Raw genomic sequence first — 24600 nt, 5'->3', positions numbered from 1 at the left:
GACAGGCCCGGGCACGACGGGGGAGGAGGCGTATCGGAGTCTCCCGACCTTCCTATCAGATTATCCTGTCGTCTGAAAAGAGACTGAAATTCGTTGAAGCGTCGGTAATGGCATAAACTGTATACTTCATGTTCAGCGACTTCTCTCGCGCGATATATCCAGCTCATTCTGAAATACAGCTGTACGACCGCACGTATTCACCCGCACACAAAAGCATCCAGTCGACTTGTATGTACGTACGTGTACGTGTGTATATACGGTACATAGAGAGCGCCACACGAGTATCAGCCGTACACGCGGCGCGATATACGCCTCTATGTATGTATATACGTACATATATATATATATGTATGTATGTATGTATATATAAATGTACGTATATATGTAGGCACCTATATGTACGTAGGTAGCACGTAGCCATAGTTCGGTACGGCGTGTATAAGGGTTAGGGGCGTGGTGGTATGGGGCAGAAGCGAAACGATGGGGGATAACGGGGAGGCAGGAGGGTGAACTCGAAGAGAGGGTAGGGTATAGAGGGTTGTGACGGATAAGGGAGAAGTAGGGGAGAGGCATAGAAAGGGTGGATGAGGTTGGGTGGACGGGCAGATTGGGGATGGCGCCCGCCGTTCGATAGCGAACGCACGTGGCCGTGCTTCTCGCAGCCGCCGTCGTGGCGCCAACGTCCTATTAACCCTCCACCCATCCGCCCACGCGCCCTTTGTCGCCTTCCATCCCCACCACCGCGCAATCCAACTACCACCACCACCTACCACCCTCACCACTGCCGGCCGAGAATTTCCACCGTCGATTCGCGCAGGCGTCTAACTTACTTAAAGGACACTGACTCTCTCTCTGGGGTGGCCCGGTGGTAGGGATCGGTTTTTTGGGGGGAGATCAGCGAAAATAACGCTGAACAATTTCGGGAGGTACTACGGGAAAGTTTCAGCCACCGGGGTAGAGAGAGAGAATGTCTGGTCATTTTCAAGGTGGATGAACGTATTTTGATGATTTTATGTTTTGCGAACGCAGGCGAAGAGCAATCTTTCGAGCGGTACCCGCTGGCACACGGAGCGGCGGCACCGTGCACGACCGATCGAAGAGACGGGTATCGATAATTGGCGGGTGATTTTCTGCAAAAGGGAATAAAATTGGGAATGATGAGAACGAATAAGATAAGTCGTCGCAGGTGAAGGGAAGCAACACCGATCGCGAGTATTGCCAGGATTATGTAATTTTCTTGCGTTTTCTTCCTGTATGACGTATCGCGCGAAAAAAGACGGATAGAATTACATAAAGCTGTACGTCTTAAACTTTGCAGATGTTCTTTATAACTTGAAACTAAACAGAGAAGATTATTTCGTATTTCCACTTATTAATTTTTGGAATAAAATATTAGAAAAAAAATTCTATAAATTATAAACGGTATATTTTATGAGAAAATCAGAATCGAATATTTTTTATATCTTTATTAAAGAAACATATCGTTGAAATAGCGATACCGCGACGCAGTCCCAAAAACTATTCGCAACTAACTATTTATGTACATATATAGTTTACATTTACATCAAAAATCTCGAGGCACTTGCAAGTATATACGTTGGACGGCGTTACGTAATCTCAATTTCCCCGTACCCCTCTCCGCCAGCTATGCCACGTAACTGCTGCTCACGCTACTCGAACTTCGAAAAAAGACCGTTCTGCGTGGCAGCAGGTTTTGCTCGAGGATCGATGTCGACTATTCGCCGAGCGTTATCGAACGAGTGACCTGCGACAGCGTCGAGCGCCCTTTCGAAAACGACACTGACGGGGACGACTACGTTGACGTCGACGTACAGTCGGCAACGTCAACGCCGAGGTGGAAAGCCTGATTGCGTAACCTAGAGCACACAGCTGAAAGCATGTTGCTCGTGATAGTCTCCCACCAGAGCGCTTCGGCGCAAACTACGTTGGATGTAGCCTCGTTACGCGATAAGGCGTTCCTCGTGTGGGTGAAACGACGAGCAATATACGCGATTACATTTTGTGTCTCGCAGAAGCCGCACGAGGTTAGATTCGCGATATATTCGATGGAATGTTCCACGATTCGTTCTCGAGTTTCGTCCTTTTGCGAAATTTTCTATGTAATACGATACGAAGACAAATTCTAATTTATCTTATTGATCGTTTACCTTTATCTCATCGATACTTTATCAATAGTAGTTATAGATGATAAATGTGCAGTAAATCGATCCGAACGTTCGTTTCTTTGCGAACTAAATTTTCTAATTTAATCCAGACGAACGCTTCACGAGATTCGTGGCATTTTTTAGACGTTTCCTTGCAAAAGCGAAAAAAGCCATGGGGGGAACGAAGAGGAGGAAATCGTAGATAAGCATGCATGCGGGAGACAAAAAGAGAGCATGAGCGCGTGAGTCGTGCGTCGAGAGGAATTCTTGCGCAAGTATCCGGGTATTTACGCGTGAGACAAGAGTAGATAGCGCTCTGTATTGGTAATCGACTGTGTACGCGTTCGCGTGTGTGAGTATAAGGCACTGTACCGTGCTGCCATCTGAAAGGGAGTGCGCGAACTAGCGCATGTGGCTGGCCTTTCGCACGCGATTACGATCCAGTTGCGTGCATTACAACGTGAGAGAAGTTGTCTCGGATCCTGCTAGCGTAACCTTCGATGGACACAATGTTTAAACGCAATAAAGTTAAACGTTATAAAATAGCAACGTACTTCCGACAAATGACAAAGGACGTAATTTCCAATGCGGCTTGTGCAACTTTTACTGCATATTACGTTTCTATCTCACAGCGATACACTCTATCCATCTGCAATCATTAACGATAGCGATTTCTAACTTTCCTTCTAAACAGCAAACGAACGTAACAACAACGGATAAACATCTGTACGTACACCTATAGTTTGAATGCGCGCGTTGCATTTAAAAGAACTCAACTACGAATTAGATTTTGAAAATTTAGAGGAACGATAAATATAGGAGAAAGCACGACAAATGTAAAGCACGTGAGGACACGGAGAGCCCATGCGGAGGCTCGTTGCTGCCGGTACGGCGGCCCCCGTTGGAATGCATTTATTGCTGAATGGAGAGTTCCTATCTCCTCCGTTCGTACAGTCTCTTTTTACCATCTCCGTCGCACCCACGCGGCCACCTCAAATTTACATATGATAAACAGACAGAGCCGCTGCCTCTCTCTCTCTCTCTCTCTCTCTTTCTCTTTCTCTCTCGGCTACGCTTATCCCCCCTACATCGTCGCCTCGCGTACAGAGAGACACACGTATCCATACCTCCAAAGGGAGTACTCGTTCCAGTTCGTACATGCACTTGGCAAGAGGGCGGTGCCACCTGTGTGTAGGCACGTGAATTTACAGTTGGCCAGAATGTCGAGGGGGGAAACTGGGGTGGAGAGAGATGCGCAGGGGGAAACAAGGGATAACCTGAACCACGTGGCGATCTATTTGTCACGCGAAAGCGGCCACCGTCGGATCGAGTTAGCTTCTCGATGCGTCTTCGTCCGCCATTGGAACCACGACACAACCATAACCTATTATCATCGAATATACCTGTAAAGGACCGCGAATCGAGCAACGATAAAATTTGACAAGTATACGTTCGATTAAACTGCAACGGAGTTATCTTGCCCGGCATTCTCCTCTACCCGATGTCTAACTTTTACATCTAGTTACACGGCTGGTAAATAAATATAGCGCGTCTTGCTCTGCTCATCCATTGCTGTTCCTCACCGAGAGCATTCTCCTAGAGGAAAATCTGTCTTTGACGACGATCGCAAGACGTAGACCGGCAGTTGTACGATTTATTGAAATTCAAGCCGATATACGTATTCGCTGCGTGTATCTCGTACGCGATTGCACGAAGAGAGCCAGCGACTGGCTTTCTCCGGATCGCGCGGAGGCAGCGTGGTACAGTCGCAAGTCCGTCGGTGTGGCGTCGCGGGAGGCGACTGACTGTCTAAGATCGTATACCATTCGATTGAACCGAATCGCGGAATCAAATGCGAAGGACGGGGGAAGAACGGGGAGGAGAGGGCACCGCTGAGAAGCGAGACAGAGAGAGATACGAGCAGATAGAGAGATATATAGAGAGAGAACCGTGGAGGCACGTGCTACCCGAAAGGAGTGGTGGGAATGTAAGTTATGCGCAGCACGTGATCTTCGGAGATCCGTCCGAGCATTTCTTCGTTGGGGGGACGTTCGCACATCCCCTGCACGTTTCTCTACGTGCGCGCGTGCGTGTGCGTGTACGTGTGAGCGCCGCGACCCGACGGAGCAACAGACAAGGAGAGACGCATACGGCCAACGCGATTAAGCGTGAGTCGCGCCGGTGTGTTGGTAGCCTGGCGAAAATGTGTACGTGTTTGTAGATCTATCTTGCTCCACGTGTACCCGTTGCTATATATACGGCTCGCAAGACGTTTCTGTATTTACCGACGTAAGCGTGCCAATTCCTGGCGATCGGAAGAACAAGCGGACTTTGTATCGGCTGTACAGAAGCACGGGTATCTTTGGGTAAAGCTAAGTGTTTTTGTTGCTGTACCGTTTGTTTTTACAGGGTTTATAGTACGAGCAACGTTAACGTTGTTACACGTCGAGTATGTAAACGCGTGACTTATACGACCATTCCGAAGAGTCACGATCTCTTCTAATAAGAGAGTTAATAGAATCAACCACGTTCCACGTGTTTCTAAACTGTATTACAACGCGTACGAACGATCGTAATTAGCAGGCATACACACGATTGTATCTCTATTTCTATTTCGAAAAGTTGACGCGTCGCTGAGAGCAATTTCATGTTTAAGCAACAAGAGTGCATCCAAGACGACTACGTGTTTGCGCGTGTATATTTGAAGAAAGAAGATTAATTGATTCGTACGGAGAAATTAATTATTTCAATAGGCAATTCTTCGAGTGTTTAACTTTCCAAGGCTCGTGCTCGGTTCTATTTAGATCTACGTTGTCGAGAGTTTCGTCGAACACTTCAAACTGTAACGACAGTCCTAGGAGCCGGCAAATATTTACGACAGATTTCAACGAGGTGTTCCATTCTTATTTACATGCCACGTATCATATATCTAGAAAATAATTACGAAGCGAAGTACCGGGCCCTTCAGCGAAGGAAGCTGCAGCGGAGCCTCCATACCAACTCTTAAACTTCGTTTCACCATGCGAGCAAAGAAACGATGAAACATACGAAGCGCACACGTATAAACGTATAACTGAAACGCTGACGATACGTCAGAGCCTTTGGAAAGGTGGCGAGCGAACGACGCGGAGACAACGTTGACGAGTACGCTTGTACAGCAAGCGAGCGCGTTCGTAAGTCACAAGAAACATTGGTCCCAAGCATCGAAAACGGTTTAACGACGCGGTCGCATAAGCGCGAATAAGCGAATCATCGAGGAACACACGATCCTGCACGTTCCTCGAAGAGATTACGGCGATCGGTCGGAAAGTGGATCACACACGGCGTACACGAGTTGATCGTAGAGCACACGCGACTACTCGCTCGTTCTTTAAAATACAACACACGCCACGTGGTCCCTGGCCGCCTCTCTGTTTCCCTCTCGCGCGTTCTGTCTCTCTTTCATCGGTTCCCTCGCCCCCGCGGATTTCCACGTCCGGCTTTTTGCCGATAGGGAAGGTAAACAACCGTGGAGAGTGTCACCTGTTATTGCTCGTACGCAAATAGGCTTCATTCACGGTCAACTTCCATACAACGTCGCGTGTTCGCTGTGTAGCCGAGTCCCAACGATGTACATACCTTGCAAGTTTCTCTCGACGACATTCAAGAGTCTTCCGCGCGCCTTCGCACCAACAGAAACACGACAAGTTCAACGCGCGTATGTATATACGTCGCCTTCTTTATATCGCGAGCAGCCCGAGTATCCTAAGTACGGTTCATCGACTGTTTCTCGAAGAGCAAAACAGCCTGTAGAATTTACCCATTTTGATATACATATATGTATATATATCGTTGATATTAATGGGATATTGCAGCAACGACATTAAGCGAAAACGCAGCGTACGTACGTTGTCGATTGGAGTCGAAGCAATGCGAGTAAATAGACGTAATCGTGTTTCAGTCTCGGCGAAAGTAAATATCGATATTATCGAAAACACTTGCATTTTGGTAACCGAGAACGCGGAAAATCGGATGCCGGTCGTTGCACGATTGGTTTGGTTTAGCTTCAAGAGTATTAGGCAACGATACGAACGTGCGAAATACGAGAACACGGGCTCTACTCGATGAAGATCGTAAGCCAGGAAAAACGGGGATAATTCTCCCGCGCAAGCGTCGGCTTTTTTTCAAGAAAAAAGGGCTCACAAGAGGTCGCTAAAAGATCCTGAAATTAGGAAATTTCGAAAAAGGAAAAGGGCCACGACTTCGACGTCGAATATCTGCGAAACTCCGGACGAACTTCGTTCTCGTTTAGAGGTGTCGCTTTCCCAAGCTTATCCACTGTCGCGGACTCTTCGACGGAAGATCGACGATCGCTGAAAACAGCTGTGAATCGGTCGCCAACCCGATCGATCGACGGAGATCGGAATGGGATCGACGAATGGACGAGAACAAAGCGTATAGCCGGTTGTAGGACAAGAAGGGTGTATGTAGAGAAGCGAGGGGCGCGCGACCAAGTGCACAACGATCTCGCTGTGGTCGAAAGGGATGGAACGAGTCGATGGGTAGTGAAAGGAGGAGGTATGTACACACATGCACACAGTGTGTGTAAACCGTTGTGTAGGGGGAGAGCCGACGGTGGTAGAAGAGGGCGACATCACAATGCATCGACGCACACTCCGACGATTCCTATATGTTGCCACGCCGTTAGCTCTCTCTCTCTCTCTCTCTACCCTTTCTCTCGCTCATCCACGTGTGTTTACATCGTACTTTACGCTATATAGGAACCGGTGGCCCCTGTAACGCGAGAACCTCTCACGCATACACGTGGATCATCCTGCCTGCCTCCCCCGCGTAGAAAGTACATAAACTGTCCTCGTTCACGTCGATATCGTCAGCTGTTGCTTCCTCTGTTGCGTCGTGCAGACTCTCCTACGCGCCTGTATTATGTATCGCGACCAGTTCCAGGTGCGCACCACGCCGTCTCTCGTCGACTCGCCAACCATCCGCGAGAACGCAGACACTTGGTTCGCGCTCCTATCGGCCAAGAACAGTCGGCCGACGTCTCTGCCAGCAACTAGCAACACTTTGCTAGCGCTGGAAATTTCAAATCAACTTGGAGACGCGCTTGATAAAAAAATTACTACGTAGCCTGAATAGCCTCGAGTCTCGTTCAACATCGACGTTCGTTAACGTACGGATAATCGATGGTTCAAGCACTTTTGTTTCTTTTTCTCGCGCCCAATATTTTCTAGCTTCTGTGTACATTTTCAAATCCGATCCATGTCCGACCAATGATAAGAACGAAGGTCGGCTGTCGTTACAGTGCCAACGAAGCTTTAAAGCGTTTCGCTCAACGCGCGTAGTAAAAAGGTGTTCGTAAAAGCTGTCTTACGCACAGGTGTGCAGCAAGCAAGTATTCGAATACTTTCTCTGGATTCTTACGAGCGTGTGACATCGGTGTTCGGATGAAATTCATTTCGTTGATCGAAGCACGCATTTATCGTAGCAATGGCCTGAGAAATATTAAGTAGATGCGGTCTGCGCTGCTACGTACAAGAAACGACGCTGTTAATGGAACTCGGCGATTATATTGCTATCGATTAGCTCGTCGCTATTAGCAATGGGATTGTACAGAGCGAAATATAGTTTCTAATTACTAGATAGCGTCTAATAAAGTTGCATTCGTCCTATTCATATCGAGTCTTGGCGGATTAATAGCCGACGAAGAGAACGTCGAGTGAGAGGATTTTTCGATAACAGTCTAGTCACGCTAACGGTGCGACGCGTTGTGTTTCGGCATCTTTGTACTTGATGTAACGGGATCGTACAGCAGCATGCATTACGCAATTACATCGTAAGATAAGTAAAGTCAACCGAATTGCACAGCGTCATCGCTGCAAAGTCGCACTGACATCACGTTACGGATCCGCCGCCGAGCCTCAGAAGTATTTCTAATACCAGGATCGCACGACGACGTGCATTGCATCGTTAGAAACATAAATCCAGCGAATCATAGAACGTCAGAGCGGCGTATGAAATCGCGTCTACGTCACAAGGCTAATCTACGGTAAACCTTAAAAGTATTTCCGATAGCGGGATCGACGCGTTATTATGATAATGTACGTTGGCAAGATTATAAATCTGCCGAATCACACAGCGTGTCACAGTGAAATTTCATCGCTAATCATCGAACGTGAAAAATGTTTTCCATAGGAAAATCGAACGACGCGCGATCGTGGGATCGTCGCCGCATTAGAAATGCAAATCTGCCTGTTCGTACGCTATCGCCGTTTCGAGATCACGAGGTTATCGTAGCCCCGATTTCTAACTAAACATTGGAAATGTGAATCCGTCGAAATCACCACCGTTGCGAAATATTTATTTCTATTGCTGTGTCTGTTTCTGGCACGAAAATTCAGCGACTTTGCGATTAGCCACGCTGCAAGATCCTTGGAATCTCGTAACGTAAGGAAACTATTTACCGCGATGCGATATTCAGCGGAAAATTCCGATGAAAAATCGCGCACCTCGTTAACAGTTCTTTCAAACTCTGCTGTCCTGCACGCTTCTACGCGACTCGCGATGCACCTGATATTTCGGCAGACATCAACGCTACTGTCTTCCTTATATTCCGCTCTTTCTTTCGACTAGGAAAGAAGAAGCGAGCGGGAACGATAGTTCACGTACTTTTGTACCTTCCAAGCATTCCACAATTTTTATCGACAGAATAGTCCGAAGGAAAGAAAAAAAGAACACGTCGATCGCGTCCACAGTATCGAAATTTCGTTGATCGACGCATTTTCTCTGCCCTCCGAGCATTCCGCGATCTTCGCGAGCAAAATACCATCTCCAAGGAAGAAGGTACGCGAAGCTAACGAAAACAGCGTCCGATCAACGCGAAAGCTACAAATCCGCCTGTTACTCGCGCAGCTGTAAAATGCCGGCAGAGTCTGATCCTTGATGTACGCCAAGCCTAACGCATCCGCCCGCGTCCGGAGAACACGCGAGAAATGCGGTTCGCGGGCCGCGTGTAAATGGCCCCGCGTCGTATTGTGCCGCGACGTACACAGCAGCGGTGTACACACAGAGTTTCACGTGAGAACGCACACGCTTGGTTCGCGGCGCGCGATTGTCAATGTCACGGGGACGCGCGCGACCGCCTTCTATTAAACGCGTGTGCACCGGAGCACACACGCGTCGTCGGTCGGCTGCTACTCGTTTCGGCCGTTTGGCGGGAAGAAAGAGGTCCGTGAACGTGTTGCATACGTATGCGGCGACACGTGCTCCGGGGACGCTGTTGCGGTCGAGATGCAACAGCACCGGGCCCGTCATTCTACGTTCTACGTGTTTCCACTCGTTCGATTCGCCTTGGTATTCGCGTGGTCGTACACGGCCGGTACAGGCGGAAGCGTTTGTTTACGAGAGAAATTGTCGTTTCGGGCGGAGAGCGCTACGATGGACTCGCGTATGGTTGCTAATGGAATCGCGCGGTTCGAAGAACAACGCCGCTAAGCGGCAAATAATTGGCGAATTATCGGTTTAACTTCTCCAAGGCGACCAGCACGCGCAACTTGCTTCGTAAATATTGCAAGTACGGCGACCAGCGAATGATCGTTAGGGAATTATCGGAACCTTCGACAATATCGCTTCAAACTTTGCCCCGTTATTTCCGGCTAAGCGAAATTCCTTTCAACCGCTTCGACATTGCCGTCTGCCGTAGTTTCTTCGCTGCAGTCGCGATTACCTGCTTCCACGGACGATGTACGCGATTACTAGGCGTCGGAGGATTTATCAACGATGGTGTAAATGAGAAACGCGATCCCGAAAGATTGTACATATGTAAGCTTCCTGGAGTTCAAGCGTGATAGAGACTCTCTCTGTTTACGGACAGAGACACTAGTCTCCCAAACGGACGGACAGAGAGCAACGTCGGAGATAGACCAGATCGCAGAAGAAAGAACAATTGTTTGAAACATTGAAGATTGTTGGGGTTATTAGATGTATGTGAATACAAAGGTGAATACAAGGTAGAAAATATATTTTTTTAAATACCGAAGTGTAAACACAAATGGGAAGGTAATCGAGCTGGTCCAGATCCGCACGCTGGCAGCAGTTTACCCTATGACCGAAAACCCTGAAGCCAACGTCGCTTGTGTACAATTTATGGTCTGTCTTCGACCCAGTCTTTTGTCTATATTGCTGTCGATGACTTCGGTGCTCGAGAAAACTCAAAGACCAGATGTAGAGTTTTCTTAGAAGCGATTATCACCTCAACAAAGATCGACGGAGAAAGATCGGTAGCTCGGGATCGATTTTCAGGTAGACATTGCACAGAACTTATTTATTGTTTACTGTTATAGATCGGTATTAATTGATCTGCACTCGTGTATCTTCACAATAATCTCGATTTTCAGACCTCAGAATCGTTCGCCCGAATTACCTCGAGATTTACGACATTATATGGGTGTGTGATAGGTACGTACGTGTGAACTATTCCTGTCGAGTATTTTCAAAATATTTCCCGTCTTACGTAAATACGTCCAAGTAAAAAAAGAAAACACAACGACGGTGCTTTCTTGGCCTTAATAAGATCACCCTTAAAGAGGTTAAACGATTTTATCGGTCAGCTGCTGAGTGAAAGGACTAACGCGTGATTCAGGTTAGACGCAAAGTTATAAACAGCTCGACCCTTTCTCCACAAATTACGTATTTTTAGTTCGCAACTTCCTGTTCTATGTGTTTCCATATAAAATTACCTCGTGCGGTATAGGTGCGGAAGAAAAGATTTCCCATTCAATCAGACAAATTTATTCATTTCCACTTACATTCGCTTATAATATCCTTAAAATATCGCGTTGATCTCGCGCGCAAAGAAAAACACATCGACGACGTTCCCTTCTGTATACAGGTACAGAGGCCACTTTATAGACAACCTTAGGACACAGTGTGTTTAACATAGGAGTAACTCAAATATCCGACGTTCGATTAAACGCATTACAGCGAGGGATATCGACGAAAGATCGAAGAAAACGCGGACTCGTGAGTCTCTATTGGCGGCCGATTCCTCGAAATTTCGCTAGTGGCTGCGTTGATTCGTGCTGTTGATTCATTATCGGTTCGGTGAAACGAGTCTACTGTTTGCTACGGTACCTCGTCGGACGGAAGCTGAAAGGTGGCGTACAAAGTAGATTCGAACAAGGATAATTGCGTGTGATAATCGAACTATTGTTGCCTGAGGAGGCTTCTTATTGGTCAAAGTATGCGCAACACTTTGACAACTCGATAAAGGCTCGTCACGCGAAATAACCGCATAATAAATATCGTTCGGTGAAACTATGTCCAACCTCGTACGGGCTGTCCTCTAAAGAAACAGGATAACGAACTATGGTCCCGCGCGCTTACATGATGGAGAAGGAATAAATGGCGATGGAAAGGCGGAGGAAGGGAGACAACGAAACGGGGATGGAAATGGGAAAAACAAACGATCGCGTCGCAAGGGGAATTAAAAGCAACGAGTCGATCGAAATGCGAGAGAAAACGATCGTAAAATGCTAAACACCGCGGTCGTAGGAACAACGACCGCTGCAAGCGGCTTTCATTCATCCGGAAAACAATGAAAGAGGCACGAGCCGGTGATATAATTTCGAACAGCCGGTGAACAATGCCGGTACCGGTAAAGACCAATAAAAGTACAATGTAAGGGTGCTGGTTAAGTGAAAAGGAGAATACAGAAAGAAAGAGTTAGCAGAGAGAGAGGGGGGGGAGAGGGAAAGAAGGAAGAAACATAGCGGAGGGTTACGCTACGAGGATTAAAGGTTCAAGGCCGAATAGCACAGGGATAAAGAGAGAGAGAGAGAGAGAGAGGGGGATCATTGGGTAAACGAAAGACGGAAAGAAGTCAGAGAAAAGAATTCGGAGCCGCTGGCGAAACAAGGGTCGACGAGTGACACGGTTGCTAGAAGCAACACACCTGCTCGCATAACTTGTGCATGAGAGGAGTCTATGAGAAAGCCGTAATGAGCGGTCACTGGCGGACAGGTGGCATTATTCCTGTTTCGTTATATCGAACGAGCCATCTAAACGTCTGGACAAAGGGAATTTTTACGGGTCGTTAACCTTGCTTGCTGATCCTTCGGACAGTGCCTCGTGTCCACACTTTTACCAATTATTCCCTGGCGCCGTCGATCGAAGAGATGAAAGGAACAGATAAATCCACTATAGACTGCTGTACCGCGTTGTGCGTCGGTGTAGGAAGGACGCGGGATGAGCCAAAAGTCGAGGAACGAAGAAGAAGGAAGGCGTGTTCTATGGGAGAGAGACCTTGGAGCAGCGGCCGGAGGACTCCGAGAGACACGCGAGGCGAGGAGCGTGCGCGATATAGAAGAATTATGAAGCGAAGAGGCAGAAGAAGAAGCGTCTGTGAACTGGTTGAGAAGGCTGGATAGAGCGGCGAGGAGCGGGGAGAGGACGAGACAAGTAGCCCAAGCTGTGGTTCGGTTTAGAGCACTTTGGATTAGCGGGATCTAATAAGCAGGTTCAGCCGCGAGTTCTTAGACGCGAGTAGAGGCACGTCAGCAATAACACGTGCGATACGAACAAGTCCAAGAAATATGGGTAGACATCGAGCATAAAGAACGAGGATACGCGCGGTGTAGGAAGTAGCGGCGTCAGAAAGCTACGATATGGAACAGGAGACCGTACGACGTAGTATTCCGCGGATCGAGTCCCCTAACATCCGTGGAACCTACGAGCACGCGATAAACGACAACATCGGCGGGCGAATGGCAGTTCTTCGCGATGCGTTTCACCCAACGGACGTGTTCGAAGAAAGTGTACGAAGAAGCGAAACGTAAGAAGGCGACGTAACTTGACGAGATAAGACACCGAAATCCGGTATCCTCGTCGGCCACAATTTCCATAGGAACGGAACAATCGTGCAACGCAATGTCGAGACGCTCTCGCCCCGATTAGAAAGGAGACTCTGTTCTCGCCTGTCGAGTCTGGTCCAGGCGAAAGTCTCGCCAAGACTGCTGCCTCGTTGGTTTCCTCTCTCGGTGTATTCCCTTCGCAATTACGAAACTATCAGCGGTGGTGGGCGTGAAATTTGCTCGTACAAAAGCTTCATCACCGTGGAAAGAAGAAAGGGACGAGAGAGAATGAGAGAAAGGGAGAGAAAGACAGAGAGGGAGGGGGCATTCTCGTGTCTAACCTTAACCTACCGCAAAGCTGTCTCTCACCCTGACACCAGCTCCAATAGGGCGATATACGCGCGTGGTTATCGGTGCACCTTTTGGCCGCGCCAAGACGTCGAATCGACGCGTACGTACCTGTAACACGTACGTGTACGCGTACAGCGAGGGCTGTGGTACGTGCGTGGCTACTTGTTAACGGTTACTTTCGGTGGAAAACGGTGGTGGATACTTGTAACTAGCCGGTACCGTTAACGGCACGTGGCCGGAATCCTCGAAAGTTAGACACCCGCTGGAAACTTTGATTTTCTTCTCTTCCCTTTCTTTCTTGCTTTTTATGCTGATGCCAGGTTGTTATACAGCGGCAGGCAAGCAGGATTTATTTCGAATACCTCGCAACGCGCAATCGAATTAGACGCGTGAATTATGGCCCTGTTTCTTCGCTAAATCACGCTACCGTTCCGCGTGCTTTTCGTTTCTACCAGCGAGAGAGGAGGATGCTTGACCGGGAAACGCGGCTAATAAAGTGGAAAATTGACGCGGGATGGTTGTTGGAAACGGAGTCAGGAAGCTTGTTTTTAAACGACGTGGAAATTCTTCTAGCGGCTCATGTTGGTCCACTGCTACCGTTAGTTCGCTTCTATTAGTTAATTACTGGCTTCTTTTTTTCACAGTCGGCACGACGATCGAGCCGGTTTCAGAGCGACGAATGAAACATTCGCTTCTAGCACTTGTAATTTCACTTTGGCTACTTTAAGACGATAACAGCTTCCCTCGCGTTACGGAAATGCCGCTAATCAGGTGGAAAATCAACGACCGATAGTTGCAAGTTCTTTTCCTACAACCGTTCCGCAAATTTTCGTCTCTAAACTCGCAATTCCTAGCTTCTTTCTTAACTCTCCATGCGACGAACCAAACGTCGTGAACCAAGCGCTTCCGATTAAGTTCAATTAGTCATTCCACGCTAACAACAGCTTTCGTTACATCGGAAATTAACGAGGACCGGTTGCAAGTCAGGCCGCATGTCGTTCTCCAACGATTCCAAGATTCTTCCCCTAACGCTCGGGACTATTCGATCGCTTTAGAGCGATCAACCAAACGATTTTCAAGTGTTTAAATCTCAGCTGTTTTCAACGCTTCTGATCTAGCATTTGTCCTCGCAGCTGTGCAATTTCTACGACGCCGTTTGGCTACGCGATGCAGCTTCGTCGATCGTAGGACTCTTAGCCTGTGCTTTTCGCTTCGCACGCGTGTACAGCTCGTCTTGCAACTATGAAAGCAGCCTCAAAATTTGTACGATAAAAGACAAGAATAAACTAACTTGCCACCGCTGTTTCGAACGAGCCATTAACATACAAAAGTACGCGATGAAGCACGAATGTTTTACAACTGTTATAGCAAAGTTAGCAACCAGGAAGCCGCTTTGAAGAATGAAATTCCACGTACGCGCCAAAGGTTTCATTCAGAAGTAGAAAATATCACGGCCAATAATTACATTACCGACGAATGTCATCGTTGTGGCGAACTAAAAAGAGCGCGCGCGCGAGAGAGAGAGAGAGATAAAAAAAGCTTCGTAATTAGTTTAACTAAACAAGAATTGGCATTTAGCGCGCGTGTAAAAAATCTCGTATGAAACTGTTATTTCAGCGATACGGCGTCGATTCCAGTTGGTTTTAATTTTCGTCCGTAGGAAAAAAGACGAAAAAAGGAAGCCGACTCTCGTTTTCATTTGTAACTGCGCGTGACACGCGAACGGTTCCGAGTTCGTCACGTCGATGCGTGAATTACGGCACACACACGCGCGCGCGCGCGCGCCAGCGGTTGCGAATTTTTCAATCGGCCGCAGGCACGCCGGTAAAACGTAAACAAAACGGGACACAGAGTGCAACGCGGGCTTGTCTCTCTGCGCGTGTACACACGATCGACGACAAACGCGCCACGTGCTACGGTTGTCTTTGCATCGAAAGGGGGACAGTGGGAGATGCCAGACGCAACGTAACATTCGTAATTCGTGATTCACCGATGTTATCAGCGGCCGCCAAACAGTGGCGTAGGTCATACTTCTATCTCGTCTCGTGAGCTTTTTTTCCATAAGCCGTGTATCGCGCCAAAGTCGTAATCCAACGCATCGAATCGCGTTTGTTCGTTCGCTCGGAAACGCGTTACTTGGTGTCCGCGCGACAGCTTCGTCGTCGTTTTACGTAGCTGAATACGATCTCTTGTCGACGCGTGGCTCCAGGTATCGCCTGTTTCGTCTGGCTCGTGTTTTGCATTAAAATTGAGATTTTTACAGCGTCGAGGGAAGGTGGAGCTTGAGATTTCCACGGGTTCCGTGTACGCGAATGCCGAGAAAGAATTGGCCAGAGCGAGATTCGCAGCTGATGTTCCGAACATGTACAGACGTTCGATGCTCGAGTAGAATTTAATTGGAATTTGTCGATTTGGTTCGGAGATGGAGAACGGATAATCGCAGCGAGTAAACCATTTCAACTAAGATGGAATAGAGTAACACGGTCTTTTTGCAGGTAAATTTGAAACGACGTAACTAGCGACGATTTTGTATAGAATTTGATTCTCGTATCAAATCTAGATCGATATAAATGTAAGCCCTTATCGTATCTCTCGACGATCACTCGAGTTATCCATCAACTGCGATCATCATACTCTTACAATGACCAATTCGAAATATTAAATTGATCCTATTCCACTCGTTACGTAACGAGTATCCCATCGTATCAGTAGATAAAGATCGGTTAACGCTAAAATACGGCCTAAAGTATAGGAACAAAGAGGCTTCGCTTCGACGTATCGCGTAATTCCGAATCTTCCTTCTATATTTAACTTCCTGTGGCGCTTCCACATCCACTCGTTAAATTCGGATATCGATTCCACGTCTCGCGATTGGCATCGAACCACGGCAGCGATCTCGGCAACGATGTTCGCACGAGACTGTCGTTCGAGACTTTTCCAAAAATTGTCGATCGACGCTAACGTACAAGACAGACGACCAAGCGGATACCCGGGGATCTCTAATTTATTAGAAAGATATTGTAGAAAAGCGCCGGAGGATTTCCATTTTCCTTGCGCTTTTGCATCGCAGCTGTAAACTTGGGACGAACGGCGTCATTTCGGTTGGCCGCGCGAAGGTTAAAGAAATAGAGCATACTAAAACTCTCCATTTACTTGGAATGTGGGACTAGAGCAGCCGGAGCTACGACTCGTACAACGCAAGTGCGACTTGCAACAACAGCCGGGACAATAAAAATACACCGACTCTGACGACGTATGATTTTTCATTCGCGCGATGGGAGTTTACGTCGAGACAAGTGGATTCGTTGGACAAGAACCGAGCTCAGCCGACAGGCGAGTCCACGAACGAGTCTCGAGACTCGACTTTTACCAAAGTCTCTCGGGATACCGCAGTTGTACGTGGAAATGTAGGCGCGCGTACCGAGTTTCCTTTGCTTGGCGTTCGTCGACGCAGCGTCTTATCGCGAACGCTGTCATTTCCAGCAATCCGCGACTGTTTTCTCTCGCCAGACTGCTTGGCACTGAATGGCATCGTAACGTAACGCCAGGAATATCGAGTATGAATGAGACGATCGACGACCGATTAAACGACTAATCGCTGGCAGTCGAGTGTCACCCATCGTGGTTATAAACTCGGTTTATTTATCTTGCTGTGTAACGTAAACCGATATAAGTGTTTGGAGTCGGTTGCAGGAACTGGCGGCGATAAGACGATGGCAGGATGGATGTCTCGAGGAAACGTCAATTATTTTCTTTCTGCCTCGTAAATGATCGAATTACGCAACGTGAGACGTAAAATAACGAAATGTAAGTAACAACAACGATAATAATATTTCAATAACTAATATGGTCGCGTCAGTCTCCTTGAACTTAGAAGCGAAAAACGATGTCCATCGTTATCCTTATCTTTGTCATAATCCGTTGCGAGGAAATTTCTGCTTGCTCGTGTTCGCGTCCAACCTGTGAAAATAATTTTCCACGAGAGATGCACATGTCCTATGCTTGATCCCCCGAGAATATTCCACGCAACGTCAAACCCTCGCGGTTTTCTTCCATCGATTTCACCATCAATCCTCGTTCCTCGTAAGTCAACTGATATTTCAGTCTTTACATCGATTAAGAAGCGCCTTAAGAAGCGAATTCCCTCGTAACCATCTCGTTGACTCTCGAAGCCGAAAAACGTGTTATCCTTATCCTTCGTCGTCCCTTGTTACGCAAGGAAATTTGCGTTTGCGCTCGTCCCACGCCAATTTGTGGAACGAGGAATTTCGGTGAGAATATTCCAGGCAAAATCAAACGCATTTTATTTAAGTATTTAGACACTCGTATTTTCCTTGCATTTTCAACTGTGTCGGAAGAACGTTTCTCCGCTGTGATTTCTCTGCTTCTCGCCACAACGCGATCGAACGTTCCGTCGAATGGAAACCGAGACGAGGAATATACCTGCGTCGATGGTTAAATTCCACGATTATCCGTAACATTCGTCGCAACGCGATTTAGCTGGTACCACGTAAACCTACATCGCACTTGGAGTCGCTTAACTGGCCACTTTTCCTACAAGTAACTTTCATTTACCTTCGATTGTTTCTGTCTCGTGCTAATTAACGTCGTGCTAATTATCGTTTTTGTCAGACAAGCTACTTCGAGTTGCTCAACTTTCGTCCGCACCGATTGTCACGCACCTTGCATAATTTTTCTTTTATCAGCGCTTCGTCAACGTTAACTATGCTTTCTATCGACATGTACCGGCTACACGTAAAAATCGGCCGAGATAGGATCTGATCGAAGAGAATTTTCCTTCTCTACGTTCGCAATCACGCGGGAGCGCGGAAATATTTCTAACGTGCAAGTTGCTGCTACGTCGACTGTCAAGTCTCTCGGAGCACGTTGATCCTACGAGAGAATTGGACAGACGTCTCGATACGAGACACCGAGGCGACCGCCGAATGGTCAACGAAGCGCATTTTCACTTTACGTCGCAGCGTGTTGCAAATTGCAGCAGCGAATCTTGTCGAACCTGAACAAGTGCGAACGACTCGACTGGATTCGCGAAACGCGGAAGAAAAATGCGCGTGCGACCGGCTTCTCGGCAGATCTCGTTTCACTGCCACGCTGTGCATACGTAAACAGATTGGCGCACAAAGGAACCAACAGATTACGCGATGCAACGACACAGACAAAGACAGAGACGGAGAAAGGGAGGAGAAGATTGGGAAGGTGGAAGAGCGGACGATGCAGAGAGATAGAGAAGGACGTGCATACGCACGGTTACTCTGCATGCATTTAAAACGGGGACGCGGCCCGTAAATCACGTAGTAGAGCCTCGGCTCGTTGCGGTGCAGCTCGACGGAGAGGACGTTGCGCGCCACCGCCGCCACGTGGTTTTCGCGGCAAAACTATGCGGCCGCCACACGCCGGGCGAATTTATGAATGGGAGAAGCCTATTGACAGATCGCGCGTCGATAACTCTCTCGTTAATGGCCCGTGATGGTGGGTGAGCGGCTCGATGCGCCGCAGGAGGACGAGGAGGCGGAGGAGGAGTAGCTGCTGGAGGCCAGGCCGACCAAGGAGGGTAACGGGGGAAACTTGGACTCCGCTTTATGCCGCCGGTGCTCGCGGCACACGCCGTGTTCCCCGCTTGCCGCCAGTCTTTGTCCTTTGCCCGCTGAAAACCTTCCACCCGGTGGTTAGCACCGATTGCGACCGGATCCTCCAGCTGGTTAAGCTCTCGCGATTTCTAGGTAGCGCGTCAAGTTACAGCGGAGAGTATTTCAACTTTGGACAACGCAGCAAGGTCCCTCTTGGGCCGCTCAACCGATCTTATTGCGGTGATTTTAAAAGTCTGCGGATAGAAATTGTTCATAGCGATCGGAAACCGATCCGAGACCGAGCTTCCACACTTGGATCGTGTTTAAGCTCGTGCGAGACGGTACACGGCCGGTCAGATTACGTCAAATCAGGCACTGGCTAAAGTAAAGCAAGAAGAACGTTCACCGTAGGCGGTTTGATCGAGCGATAATACGCTGGAAGAAGCGCGTGTTCGGCCGTCGATCGGCGTTCGTCGGTTTAAGCAAATCGCCGATACGACCTGTCTCCATCCGGTGCTTTAGATCGTCGTTTTATCTTACAGAACCGGAAAAAGTGCGATAACGAACCAAGTGTTGTAAATTAGGAATCGTTCGTTTATTCTGTACAATTACGACAGACAAGTGCGTAATCTACGACTCTTCGCTTTATCGAATAATCCGATAAACGGCACTAGATCGCTATTTTCAAAAGCTGTTGGCCACAGTAGTACCGAGCAGCGAACGATACCGCGGACTATATTTTTCGACGTAAAACTGTTTTGACGGAGTTTCCGCGTGCAGGTCTGTTTTCGTCTTGCTATTATCGAATATTCGTTTGATGTCGTTAGAAATCCGTGAAAAACGCTTGCTGCTCCACAGTGGGCATTTAGCGGACAATCGATATTAATCTACTATGGTAGAAAAAGGTATTGCGGTCTCTCAAAGGTAACTTTTCATCGTAATGGTAAAGGGATGTAATATAGAACACCGTCGTGTCGCTTTATGTAGTTGTTGCAAGAAGACGATTTCTGTCCTGTGTGATCGCGCTAAGTTCGAGCTAATCAACGACAGGAGGATCACCTTACAAGTCTGTTCTACTCGAATTCGGACGAATCTTTGCCAGGTTGAAGAGTTTCTGGCACGTGAGATTTTATTAAACGCGTGCCAGAAATTTTACTTTAGCCGATCGTTTCGGTCATTGATCTTTGTGCATTCGATCTACGATATCGCATAACCTAGAAATATTTACGTACTTTATGAAAAATATATCTTGTACGACCAAGGTATCGCGTTGGTTGTGTTTTGTTAAAAAAAAGAATTGCATCGTTTGCATTAATAAATATCGATGGAAATTAATTAATTAATTAATTAATTATGGACGTAGAGTACTTGGAGAGATATTTTGGTTACAAAGCAAATGTCGGAAATATGTCTGCGTGTCGTGTGAGAAATAAGGAACTCGTACGAACATTCTAGACGTCTAGAAACGTTATAACGATCAACGAGTATATGAAATATAACGATTAAGAGTAACATTCTACTTCGCAATTTTAAATATGTATGTAGCTGTACGACTATCATGAGAACGAAAGGGTTAGTTGAGAGACGCTGATGTGTGATTCCGAAATGTATAATTCCCTAGGATGAACATGTATAATTGCGAATAAGTATTACACGAGTTTATGGAAAATCCTTCCACGAATAATCAGCCTTATAACGCAGTACGCATTTGCCTCAGAAAAATGAAAAATAATAATCTGAATTTGCATCCGAAGAGATAACGATACACTTTGAGTAAAAAAAAAAGCGATTATCGCGATTGAATCGAGATACTAAAGATCGTAACGTCTGAAAATCAGATGTAGGTGTAAGATGGCCGTAAACCTTCGAAAATAACAAGAAAATGCTACTCTGATGCATAAAAGTCGAACGATTCTTTAATCGCGATCGAAATTAGTTTCTGCGTGACTAATATATTCCGTTAATTTGGATTTTTCCACGGAGAATAAGAAAACCGAGTTGTTCGCGGAAACGACAAGAGAACGTTATCCTTTCGCACAAATAATCGATCGATTTCTTGACCATGTCCGTCGTCGAGATTACGCGTCAGTTTTAGTCGATCGATCGGTCGAGCGTATCGAAAGAAAATATCTCACTTACATAACTGTACCAAGCACTATCTGTCACTAGCAAAGACGTTGCTGTTTTCTGCCAATATCTTTGGAATCTCTGCTAGAGCTTCCCTTCAATCGATAAAAAACAAAATTTATCACGATAGAAACATTTGAGAAAACGCGAGGATTTTTTCGTTTCGATTAGACAGTTGGTAGAACTGCCGTGTGACACTGTCCGACGGACGCGTTCGATCGTACGTTCAATCGCACTGGACGTGGGATAACCTCAAAAATACATAAAATCATAGTACATTGTGTATATATAGTTCTCATATATTCTATGAATTATTGAAATTCAATGTGAAAATATTCCAAGGATTGCAAGGTGAGAAGGATACCCTCCTTTCGTATACGAACAGAGATCAGTAGAAATAACTAGAAATTTGCGGAAAGATCACGTCGCCAAGATGTCTCTGAATACAGTATGATCCAAAGACGAAGAAATTCTTACGACGCACTTCCTGCTGAATAATAAAACGATAAAGGTATCAAGAACGCTGAAGTCACAGATTCGACCGGTTTCGTCACCGTCGGACACAGCGCGGTCGTCACGCGAACGCGGCTGTTTCTCGAGATACGCCTATTACGCATTGGCATTTCACTAACACGGAGTATTTTAGAGCATATTCATAGCTTGTGGGTAAAACCAATCCGCCACGGAGATATACCGCACGGTCACCAAACCGATTCGCACTGAATGTTTTGCACCCCGGCTACGACTAATAGGGCGGCCAGAAGGTATTCTCAGGTTAAAGTACAAGTTTTACAAATTCTTTATGGCATGATGAAATATGTCCCTTAAATTTCGACGACAACCTAACGGTTGGAAACGTGGACGAATACAGTTCGGAAGAGGTTACGGTCGTTCGGTTGATCAAACGAAACCGGGCCATCAAATGCATTACATACATTGGGCGAGTGAAAAAGGAAAAAACTAGTCGTTCCTATCGCCTCCACGCGATCGGTGAGAGAGAAAAAGAGCAAAGGTAAATATATGCTTTTAAAAACATCCCTTAGAACAGAGTCGGGTTGTTGTCGTCGCGGTAACCATGACGACGTTGCCCCCTTGATGGTTGGTCATAATCGTGCCCCTTTCCCCCCTTGCCCGCTGCTTAGTGAACGTCGTACCCTTCTCCTTGCTCCTCGCGACGCACAGGCGACGCTAGGTTTCCTCCACAGCGCTGGCCAAGTAAAGAAGAGGCAGCCAGCCTCGGAGCCTCCGGTCACCTTTCTCTATCTCGCTCTCTCTCTTTATCGAGAACTCTTTCTTTGTCTCTCGTATCGCGTGTGTAGTATACATATATATATATATATATACACACACACATATATATGTATATATACACGTTTCTCCTTCGTGCTCTTATTCCTTCCCTATCGCTGCTTCTTTCTCTCTCGCTCGTTACGCTGCCCCTCCTCTCCGCGCGTAGCGACCCACGACCCACCGTCGTTACCACAGCCACCTCGACCGTTCCCCACCTCTCGCCATCCTAACTACGCCACCCAGCATCGCGGCCGCCGTCCTACCTCCTCCACCTCTCCACCCCCAACCTCCTCTTACTCTGCTCCGCTGCTGCTGCTGCTGCTGCCGCCTCTATACCCTCCTGCTCCCTCCACCGCTCGTCCCCAAGCCCAAGGAAACGCGGGATCGCTTCGAATTCAAACTACTGAACACGAGGTTACCACGCGTCAAATCTGACACTTCGGCACGACGTTGATCCGCCGCTGTATCAATTTCTACACCATAGTGGAAATAACGTCGACGACGTGAAACCTCGCCGATTCTCACGTACACAGAGTTTCCTAATGTTATGCTCCGACAGAGAGAGAGAGAGAAAGAGAGAGAGAGAGAGAGAGAGAGGGAGAGAGAGATGACGAAACAGGACGAAAAAAATTCGCGGCGATTATTTGTATCGATTCCGACGTCGACGTATGAAAAAAGAATCAACGAACGAGTGTTTATGGTTTTTCTTAGCACTTGAGAATGCCCGGTACGATTCAATGACTCGCAGCCGACGGCCGATTAACACGGTTTCGCAGCATGATTATACTCGATTCATGCAATATTTCCCATCGATTTGTACGATCACACACAGTATGAGAAGAAATCGCAGAGGCTAGGTGATAAAATAGTTTCCACGGAGATTCATCGCCGTGTCTGCCGTTCGTGTGCGCCAGCCTTTCAAGGCGTTACGAGAGGTTAACTTTCAATTGCAAGTTGCGCTCGTCGCTGCGGGACGAGACGTTCTCTTCGGCGGTCAGAGTTGCGTGTAACGAATCGTATATCCGAGGTATCCGTCGACGAGATAGAAAAATCACACCACTGAACCACTTGTACTAAGGCACGGTTGAGATACACGGCTCTCGTTCGATGGTTGAGAAACGTCGCGGCGAAACGAGGATAAAGTCCCTTCGCGTAACGAACACCGAACTCGAGGAACCGAGCAACGTTTAAATTTTTCACAGCAAGCGACACACAACCACCTCGTAGCCGTTGTGATATCGTGTTCACGTAACGCTCTCTTGGCTGGCCGCACAAGAACGTTAGAAGGCAGGCGAACACAGGCCGGCACAGTTTTCGAAAGGGGGAAAAAAAATTGTTGGAGAAAAAAGAAAAAGAAACTGACGTAGCACTTTTCACTCACCTGACTAACGTCGCACCACATTATTATTTCGCTAGCACTGACGACAGCATCTTGGATCGCTCGTGTACCATACACAGTGTAGCGCAATGGTTTTTTGTTTTCAGTGAAGAAATAGTACGTGAAATCGAAGCTCCACCGTCGGTGTACGCTCCGTGAATACGCTCTGTTCGTTTTCTCTCTCACAGTCTCACGAAATGCACTCTCACGATTGCGGATACATTCGTCGCCGTGCGCTTGTGATTCACGTTTCAGAATACCGCCTGTCTAGGCTCGTCGAGTAACACCACACGATCACTACGAGTGAACGACACGACTCTCACTGACGAGCCCACTAGCGACTGGCTGGCCATGCAAAGCATTACTGAATACTCTGACAACAGTACTCGTCGTGTACCGCCGCTCGGTTTTCCCCCGAGTGAGTGCTCGACTGTTTCCGTCCAACTTCGGCCCACCTGCACTCTAGCACGACGGCACGGCACGCAGTGCCGTAGCCTTGTCGCGTCGTGCCCTTTACTTCTCCTCGTGTCTATCTTCGAATCGCTTGCCACTATCTTCTTACATAAAACTTACGTCTTTTCTGTATTAAAAAATCAGCGTATCCACGCTACGAATTACACCGAAGTAGGAAAATAGCGTAAAAATAGAATTGCCCCTACCGATTTCTGCTATCGTAACTTTTATTCAAACAAACTGAATTATTTTTGATTCGTATCGATCGTTATATAACGTATATAACTACGCGTAGGGATTTACGTTACATATATTATTGTATCGTAGGAAATTGATATTTCCTAATGTCGGTGAAAAAAAAGAAAAAAAAAAAAGAAAAAAAAAATTGAGGAAAAGATCAC

The 24600-nt window shown here is 47.2% G+C and overlaps 1 protein-coding gene across 1 annotated transcript in view; it reads right to left on the bottom strand.

Annotated features, from left to right (window-relative positions):
- Positions 1-24184, bottom strand: part of Tara (SERTA domain-containing protein 2 taranis) — a 53145-nt gene extending 28961 nt beyond the window's left edge. The window contains exon 1 of the mRNA XM_072020782.1: positions 23750-24184. Coding sequence (XP_071876883.1) covers positions 23750-23770 — 21 coding nt within the window. The 5' untranslated portion in view covers positions 23771-24184. The remainder of the gene's footprint in view (positions 1-23749) is intronic.
- Between the last annotated feature and the right edge of the window lie 416 nt (positions 24185-24600).

The sequence above is a fragment of the Bombus fervidus genome, chromosome 18 (assembly GCF_041682495.2).
Source record: "Bombus fervidus isolate BK054 chromosome 18, iyBomFerv1, whole genome shotgun sequence".
NCBI lineage: Eukaryota > Metazoa > Arthropoda > Insecta > Hymenoptera > Apidae > Bombus > Bombus fervidus.
The sequence above is the reverse complement of the archived record's forward strand: the minus strand, read 5'-3'. Positions and strand labels throughout refer to the sequence as shown.